The 10,000-nt window shown below is 45.7% G+C and overlaps 1 protein-coding gene across 1 annotated transcript in view; it reads right to left on the bottom strand.

Annotated features, from left to right (window-relative positions):
* c9h8orf34 (chromosome 9 C8orf34 homolog) overlaps positions 1-10,000 on the bottom strand; it is a gene marked incomplete at its 3' end in the record, with an annotated part of 114,437 nt that overhangs the window by 22,076 nt on the left and 82,361 nt on the right. The window contains exon 7 of the mRNA XM_063206406.1: positions 350-373. Coding sequence (XP_063062476.1) covers positions 350-373 — 24 coding nt within the window. The remainder of the gene's footprint in view (positions 1-349; positions 374-10,000) is intronic.

The raw sequence follows: 10,000 nt of genomic DNA on the forward strand, positions 1-10,000 counted from the left end.
TCCTCGCGCTGAAGGGTTCTTTTATATCGGGCGCACAAAAAGGCGCATGCGAGATAGGCTAGCAGAACATAAATATGGTATCAGAGTGGGCAATTTTGACTATCCCATGGCGAAACATATGAATACCATGGTAAAAATGATTCTCTGCTGCGCATACAGGGCGTCGAGCATATCAAACCTCTTCCGAGGGGTGGGGACAGGCTAAAAAGACTTAGGCCTAATCAGAGGCAGACTTTTTGGATACACCAACTGGATGCCATGCGCTATACTGGTCTAAATGAGGATATTGATTTTACTTGTTTTTTGTGATTTTTATTTGTACTTCTGGTCATTTTTTCTGTGGCATCACTTATTACCCCAGGCTATTTTTAATCTTTGTTTTCTATGGTGTGCGCAAATGTGTGTAGTGCGTAATGGGTCACATGTGGTGATGTCACTATTTAAGGGAGGCCTTTCTTTTCAATGATGAAGACCTGGTGAGGTCGAAACATGTCGGCTTTTTAATGTAACCCCAGCCCAGTACCATTAAAGGCTTTTTAATGTAACTTATCGTTTGGGCACCTTATTTTGGAGTGCCTGGATGAACTCTTCTCTCTACATGAACTGATCCCCGATATCCAAGAGCACCCAAAAGCTTAAATGAACAGACTGAAGACTGCTTGAGCTTCCAGCCACCTGTGTGCCTTTCATTGCCAAAATAATGTTCTGACTTTTATCTAAATTATTTGGGGATATCCCTCACAACAGTGCAACAGCACATAGGCCTAATGGCGGGAGTTTTTCCCTCAGCACGTAATGAAAGCTAATCGGACGTCTAATGACAGGTGGTGCTGACGGACAGCGCACGAGGGAAAGAAGTTGCAACCTTGATCGTGTTCGGTTTCGTCAGTCCAGCGGAACACTTCTGGCCCTAGAAAATTAATCTGTATTGCAACAAATCTAGTTAGGCCTAGGTCTATATAGGCTATCCAAGATATTTAATTTAGATATTTAATTTAGTTTTCACCACCTCGTGAAGTGTTTAGACCTGGCCTATTTAATGTCGCTGTAAATTGGTGTAATGTAGCAGAAAGTGCGAGACATTCGTTGGACTCGTTGCACGCAACAAGTTGTGAAATTATTTCTTAACGGTTTTAACCGCATCATTCGCGACTCTCGAGCAGTTTGAGAACTGAGAAGAATGAGAGAGAGAGAGGGCAGTGACTATACCATGTCACTGAGACTATGTGTGTGTGCTGCGCCTACTGAATCCAAGTGCAGAAAAAACATATCCATATAGATTATTACATAATGCACCATCTTATTACATTTCCATCAAAAAAAAAAAGTTGCGGCCGCATTCCGTAATAAATTTCGCATTTTGTAATAATTTATTACAAGATGAGAAAAAAGTTATTACGAAATGCGTTCAAGAAATGTATTACGAAATGCGTAAATTATTACACAATGCGGCGATTGTCACCACATTATGTAATAATTTGTTACATTATTACATATTGCACCGTTATTACATAATGCGGCGTTACAGCCCCCACCCAGCATGCCCTTTCTGCTGCAATACACACACACACACACACACACACACACACACACACACACACACACACACACACACACACACACACACACACACACCTTGTGCGCCCCTACCCAGCATGCCCTTTCTGCTACAATACACCCATCTCCTCTCCAGGTAGCCTGTCCTACCCTGCTGTGTGTGTGTGTGTGTGTGTGTGTGTGTGTGTGTGTGTGTGTGTGTGTGTGTGTGTGTGTGTGTGTGTGTGTGAGTGTACAGGCTTTGTGGGGCTGTGACTTTAGTGCAGCGGCAGGAGCTTTCACCTAGCCCAGCATGCAGCATGCACACACACACACATACACACACATACACACACACACACACACACACACACACACACACACACACACACACACACACACACACACACACACACACACACACACACACACACACACACACACACACACACACACACACCACACACACACACACACACACACACACACACACACACACACACACACACACACACTCACACCAGCCCAGCATGGCACTCCCTCTCTTTCTCTCTCTCTCTCTCTCTCTCTCTCTCTCACACACACACTTCATTTATCCCAGCATGACCATTCCGGTTAAAGACAGGTGGAGAAAGAAAAAAGAAAAGGGAGGACTCGGGGAGGGATAAAGAGTGAAAATGGGAAATGTAAATGTCTGTCATTAAAAAGAGCTTTAGTAGCAGCAAGAACTCCTCGTATGGATATCACCACACACACACACACACACACACACACACACACACACACACACACACACACACACGCGCGCGCGCGCACCCACACGCACGCACACACAGCCCCACTAAACACCTATACACTCTATATACGTCAATGCTCTTCACTATCTACTTTCAAATCTAAGCTAAAGACACACCTTTTCTCTTCTGCTTTTTAACTTCACTGACAGGCACTTCCACTTATTTTAATTATCAGTCTATTTTTTTATTTTTTATTTTTTTTATGATTTTACATATTATTTTTCCCTCTCATTTTTATTTTATTTTCAAATGCATTCTACTTCTTTTTTCTTATTTTAAAAAACATTTATTTTATTGTAAGTTACTTTTATTTCTATTTTATTCTTGCATTTTTATTACTCTCCTATTGTTAATTCACTGAAGCTTTGTTATACTTTCTCTACTGTTATGTATTTGTTTTTGATTGTAAAGTGTCCTTGGGTATTTTGAAAGGCGCTCAAAAATAAAATGTATTATTATTTATTATTATTATACACGTACCTGCACACATGCACACACACGCACACACACACATGCACGCACACACACACACATGGACATGCACGCACACACACACACAACCTCACAGATGCACACGTTGACAAAGGTGCACCTCCAAACAATTCATACACAACACTATCCCACTCTATTGAGTGTGTATTGGGTAATTGATGTGTTTGTCTGCATTGGTGCTCAGTGTCACCAGTGTCTCCAGTGTCTCCTGTCACTACTCCACTAAAGTTAAGCAGAGTTCAAACCTCTGGGGTGAATTTCTCAAAACCAAAGTTGCTTACTACATTAGCTACTTTGTTGTTTTCAATGCATTTTCCCATTGGCAACTACCGAAGTTGCTAACAGGCTAACAACTTCCCTTTTGAGAAACTCACCCCAGAGCAGCACAATGCAATCCCACCAGGGCAAACAACACAGATATACTTATGTTGTACCTGTTATTGTATGAACCCAAAGCTTTATTTTATTCATGATAATTGTTGTATTTATGATATTTTATTTGATTTGAATTGCTGCGTTTGTCTGCATTTGGGCTCAGCGTCTCCAGTAGCTCCTGGCCCTATTCCACTACTGCCCTACAAAACAAGAACGCAGTAACTCTGAAAACTGCAAACTGAGAAAAAAGCCTTCGAAGTTTCCTATATGGCGCGACAACTGTGTTGTCGGTAAAGTGGTGGTGACACTTCCTGGTAATGCTTTTTTAGGATAGAAATTAAATGCACACAAAAAAAAACAGAAAAAAACAACATTTATGTGTCTTTTTTGCCACAAAAAACAGAGTTACTGCGTTCTTGGCTGGTATTACTGCCACAAAATGGAGTTACTGCAGGAGTTACTGCGTTCTCTGGCTAGTATTACTGTCTACTCCCAAACCAGTCCCATTGGAAAGTGCAGCAGTAACTCACCGACTTACTGCGTTTTTGTTTTGCACGACGTAACCTTCAATCCAACACCGCAGTAACTTTTTTTGGGTCATTTTTGCACTTTCAAAATATTTTTTCTCTAAAACGGGACGGTGTTGGACCACCATTTTCTAACAAAAGACATATGAGGTAGTTTAAAGCCCATTTCCGATCTAAAAAAATCTTCCGACCATTTTGAGTTACTGCGTTCTTGTTTTGCACGGCAGACTAGTCAAGCAGAGTTCACACCTCTACCAGGACACACAGCACAAAGATACGAACTTATTATTGTGTGAAGCCGCAATTTTATTTAATCTATGATGTTTTTTTATTTGATTTTATAGCCTTATTTTTGTTCCTTTTCCACATTTTAATGACCACACTGCACTTGTCTTGCTCTCTATCGATAAGTGTTCATGACGGTGTTTCGGTTTACTGCACATTTAATGGCTCCTTTTGGGGACAATAAAGTTGAAAGTTGAAATTGACTTCCACCCTCCTTCTCCCTCACACACAAAAACACACATTAATATGAACTATGAGCATATGAACTCAGGTTTATCCAACTGCAAAAGAAAGTTGTGTGCAAACCTAGCACAGCACAGACTAAATTAATCCAATTTATTATAAAAAAAAAAGTCTAATCTGTTCTATGGGGTGGGAGAGACCTAGACTGGGAACTCCCATAATGCCTTTAGCTCTACACAATCGTTTCGATCTGAAAGACAACCTCACTTGTGATTAGGTCTGGTGATAACCAGGCAAGGGGAAACCAGCATAATAATGTGAACTGTCTCATATACCATCACCTCATCCTCCATTTGTCTGCAGAATCATATTAGCGGTATATTCAGCTCCCCTAACAGTTTAATATTCAACCACAGGAAAGAAGCCAGACAGCTGGGCCAATCACTCAACCATGACAGTGGGCAGCAGTGTCTGCCAGGTTGTGCCTCTGTCTGATACCTTCTTATTAAACATGAAGACAGAAGATAGAGTCTGTAGGCAGTGCCACTGTCTGATACCTTCTTATTAAACATGAAGACAGAAGATAGAGTCTGTAGGCAGTGCCACTGTCTGATACCCTTTTATGAAACATGAGGGCAGCAGATAGAGGGTGTATTCCAATAGGCGACCTTGCGTCCTCCACTTGTGCTTGTGGCCTCACGTTTTGTTTGATGCCCCGCCTCCTTGGAGAAAAACAATTAAGTTTCCCTGCTGTCAGTCTAGCTACAACAATTTTATGGGGGACTGTTCTTCATTCATCATCCAGTTTGCAAATGAAAAAATGACTTTACAATTGAGCTTTTGGGAGATATTGAAATTTAATTTCAAGCTGTTGTCAGTGATGTCACCACAACGTATCACTTCCTGGTACAAGGCCACAAGCACAAGTGGAGGGCGCAAGGTCGCATATTGGAACGCACCCTGAGTCTGTAGGCTGTGCCACTGATACCCCCATTCACCCATGGCAGTGGGCAGTGTCTGCAGACTGCAGGCTGATACTCCATTATTAAACATGAAGACGGTAGCTAGAGTCTGTAGGCTGTGCCACTGATATCCTATTATAAAACATGATGGCAGCAGCTAGTGTCTGCAGCCAGGGACCGATTAAGATGGCCTGGAGGCCCCTAGGCTACAGGTTGCTATGGGGTCCCCAGGATGGCAAATTTCGCAACAAATTAACATAGAAATACACGTCATTGTTAGGAGCCAGGAATTAAGGATAACATGTCTACCAACTGCACTCAACACAACGGATGATTTTTTTCAATATTGCATCACAATTGTGCAATTTTTCACTTTTGGCCAATCAGGGCCCCCCCTTGGAGGGGGGGGGGGGGGGGGGGGCCTAGGCTGTTGCCATATCTAGCCTGTGGGGGCCCCTAGGCTGCAGCCATATCTAGCCTGTGGGGGGCCCTAGGCTGCAGCCATATCTAGCCTGTGGGGGGCCCTAGGCTGCAGCCATATCTAGCCTGTGGGGGGCCCTAGGCTGCAGCCATATCTAGCCTGTGGGGGCCCTAGGCTGCAGCCATATCTAGCCTGTGGGGGGCCCTAGGCTGCAGCCATATCTAGCCTGTGGGGGGCCCTAGGCTGCAGCCATATCTAGCCTGTGGTGGGCCCCTAGGCTGCAGCCATATCTAGCCTGTGGGGGCCCCTAGGCTGCAGCCATATCTAGCCTGTGGGGGCCCTTAGGCTGCAGCCATATCTAGCCTGTGGGGGCCCCTTGGCTGCAGCCATATTATTAAACATGAAGACACTAGACGGTGTCTGCAGCCTATGCCATTGATACCTCTTTCATTAAAAATGGAGGCAGGGGGCGACGGGCAGGATGTGTCTTCGTCCATTTCATATTACATTAATAAAAGTGACACCGTATATACAGGCTACCTTGTCCATGGGGACCCAGGTTCGAATCCGGCCTGGGTCATTATATACAGGCTACCTTGTCCATGGGGACCCAGGTTCGAATCCGGCCTGGGTCATTATATACAGGCTACCTTGTCCATGGGGATCCAGGTTCGAATCCGGCCCGTATATACAGGCTACCTTGTCCATGGGGACCCAGGTTCGAATATACAGGCTACATTGTCCATGGGGACCCAGGTTCGAATATACAGGCTACATTGTCCATGGGGACCCAGGTTCGAATATACAGGCTACATTGTCCATGGGGACCCAGGTTCGAATCCGGCCTGGGTCATTTCCCAGCCCTGCCAAATCTTGGTCTCTCTCCCCACTGTTACAGCCAAAGGTGTGTGTGTGTGTGTGTGTGTGTGTGTGTGTGTGTGTGTGTGTGTGTGTGTGTGTGTGTGTGTGTGTGTGTGTGTGTGTGTGTGTGTGTGTGTGTGTGTGTGTGTGTGTGTGTGTGTGTGTCTGCCTGTCTGTCTGTCTGTGTGTGCTGTGAGAGTTACGATTCTATGTGTGCCGTCAGAACGCTTGAGATTATGTGCGAAAATCCAGCAGCAAAATAGTTGCCTGTCTGGGTGAAAACACTATCGGTGTCTTGCTCCACTGGCTGGATGGCAGGCAGGTTGGCTCTCTGGATTGGCTCCGTATCTGGTTGCATTTATCAGAGCCCGTCCTCCTATATGTCCTTGGATTGTATTTGTCACTCAGCTGTGTCTCTCACATCACTCTGTGTCTTGTTTGACTGCCTGCATACCGACTGCATGTCTTCCTCGACTTGTGTGCCGTTGTGTGTCCTCGACGCTCGTGCCAGTGTGTGTTTCGATAGACTAGTGTGTTTTCCAGAGCTGTGTGCCTGTGTGTACCATGGCTTAGCTGAGGGGTTCCCAAACTTTTTTCCCTGCGCACCCCCTTGTACATTTCAATGTGGTTTGCGCACCCCCTGAGCGAATATTTTGGTGCAAGTATGGATTCACTGCTCATTCACTGCATATTAAGCACAGTCGTTTTTGGGGAATCCTCTTTTCCAATAGTCTTGGAATTAAACTACACTTCCAATGGACCCTTCCAGCATATAATGCACCATACTATTAAAAACTACATAATGTTCATTAATGCTAGATAAAAACTCACATATCCGCCATAGCTCTATTCAGCTCGCGCACCCCCTTATGGCAGGCCGCGCACCCCCAGGGGTGCACGCACCCCAGTTTGGGAAACCCTGAACTTGTGTGCCGGTGTGTGTCCTCGACGCTCGTGCCGGTGTGTGTTTCGATAGACTAGTGTGTTTTCCACAGCTGTGTGCCTGTGTGTACCATGGCTGAGCTGTACGTATGAGTGCTGTAGCACTGACTGGCAGGCGAGCGGGTGGGTGGGTGGAGAAGGGTGGGTAGGAGAACTTGGATGCCTTTGTGTGTGTGTGTGTGTGTGTGTGTGTGTGTGTGTGTGTGTGTGTGTGTGTGTGTGTGTGTGTGTGTGTGTGTGTGTCTGGTGTTGTGTGTGTGTGTGTGTGTGTGTGTGTCTGTGTGTGTGTGTGTGTGTGTGTCTTCAGCTCGGCTGTGTGTCTGTGTGTCTTCCTCATCTGTGTGTGTGTGTCTCGCTCCACTGGCTCTGTGGCTGGCTGGCTCCCTGACCGGCTGTGTGTGTGTGTGTGTGTGTGTGTGTGTGTGTGTGTGTGTGTGTGTCTGGCTCCAGGACCGGTTGACTTAATCGGACCTTGGACAAGCCCACTGGTCTGTAGTGGTGTGAAACGGAGAAGCTAATAGAATCAGGCCACCGCCTGTCGGAGTCATAACGGCAACTAGCGAGCTATCATTCCAGACAATTAACAGCTAGCTAGCTATCATTACATTACATTATTACATTACATTGCTTTTGGCAGACGCTTTATAACCAAAGCGACTTTCAAAAGAGGACATAATCAAGCCAACAGCACAAGCAAATACAAAGTGCACAGGAAATATACAGAACAACAAGTGCAGTTGCAAAGAGGGGTTAGTTTTTTTTTTAAGAGAAAATAATGAGTACACACACACACACACACACACACACACACACACACACACACACACACACACACACACACACACACACACACACACACACACACACACACACACACACACACACACACACACTAAACATCATGTCAAGAGTCTGCCCTGGGGCTAGGCCAGCTCAAGCATTAGTCTAGTAGATACTCTCGAAAGAGGAAGGTCTTTACTTGTTTCTTGAAGGCTGCAAGAGATGTGCTTAGTCTTGCTGCCTCTGGGAGACCGTTCCACCACTTGGGTACCACAACGGAGAACAATCTTGACTGTGAGTACCTAGAGCGACTGGATGGCAGAGCCAGATGGCTTGTGCTGGATGAGCACAGTTCCCTTCCAGTAACATAAGGCGTTAGTAGGTCCTTCAGATAAGCTGGGGCCGTTCCTGTGATGGTTTTGTAGGCAAGGGTCAATGCCTTGTGCTTGATCCGGGCGGCGATCAGTAGCCAGTGCAACTCAATAAATAGAGGAGTAACATGGGTCCTTTTGGGTTGATTGAATATCAACCGTGCCGCCGCATTCTGGATCATCTGCAGAGGTTTTAGCGCACAAGCAGGTAGACCTGTCATGAGTGAGTTGCAGTAGTCAACACGGGTCAGGACCGTGGCCTGGATCAGTCGTTGTGTAGAATATTGTGTCAGCACAGGTCTGATATTCTGTACGTTGGACATCTGGAATCGACAGTTCCGGGTGATTGAGTTGATGTAGTTGGAGCAAGACAGCTCATCATCAATCATGACGCCAAGGTTTTTGGCGACTTTGTTTGGGGTCACGATGGTGGAGCCTATCTTGAGGTTCAGCTGTAGGTGGTGGTCCTTCATCCATGTTGACAAGTCGGTGAGGCAGGCAGAGATGCGTGCCGAAACCGTGGTGTCCTCTGGACGGAACGACAGTTATTTCTGGGTGTCATCAGCATAACAGTGGTAGGAGAACCCATGTGTTTGAAAGACACGTCCGAGGGAGGAGGTGTATATTGCAAACAGAAGGGGTCCCAGCACTGATCCTTGGGGTACGCCTGTGGAGAGTGTGTGAGTCGTAGACAGTTTTTCCTTGCCATGACACACTGAAGGTGCGTCCAGATAGGTAGGAATTGAACCATGAGTGGACAACGCCAGTGATTCCCATGGCCGTGAGTATCCTCAGGAGGATCTTGTGGTTGACTGTGTCAAAGGCCGCAGACAGGTCTAGTAGGATGAGGACCGAGGATAGTCCTTCCGTTCTTGCAGTCCTTAGAGCTTCAGTCACTGAGAGTAACGCAGTTTCAGTTGAGTGTCCACTTCTGAAACCAGATTGTTTTGGGTCCAGTAATCCGTTCTGGGTTAGGCTATCATTCCAGACAATTAACAGCTAGCTATCATTCTAGACAATTAGCAGCTAGCTATCATTCCAGACAATTCGCAGCTAGCTATCATTCCAGACAATTCGCAGCTAGCTCTCATTCCAGACAATTAGCAGCTACCTCTTATTCCAGACAATTAGCAGCTAGCTAGCTCTCATTCCAGACAATTAGCAGCTAGCTAGCTATCATTCCAGACAATTAGCAGCTACCTCTTATTCCAGACAATTAGCCGCTAGCTAGCTCTCATTCCAGACAATTAGCAGCTAGCTAGCTATCATTCCAGACAATTAGCAGCTAGCTAGCTATCATTCCAGACAATTAGCAGCACCCCGGGTGGAGGGAATAACAAACAAACACTCGCCATGTACACACACAGTGAAAGATTACCCCCACACTGATTCTGTTCCCTGTTTTATTACATGATGTTTCAGCCTGTGGGATGTTCGCCAGGTTGTTTGATGGGCCTTTGAGCCAGCA

The sequence above is a fragment of the Engraulis encrasicolus genome, chromosome 9 (genome assembly GCF_034702125.1).
Source record: "Engraulis encrasicolus isolate BLACKSEA-1 chromosome 9, IST_EnEncr_1.0, whole genome shotgun sequence".
Lineage (NCBI taxonomy): Eukaryota > Metazoa > Chordata > Actinopteri > Clupeiformes > Engraulidae > Engraulis > Engraulis encrasicolus.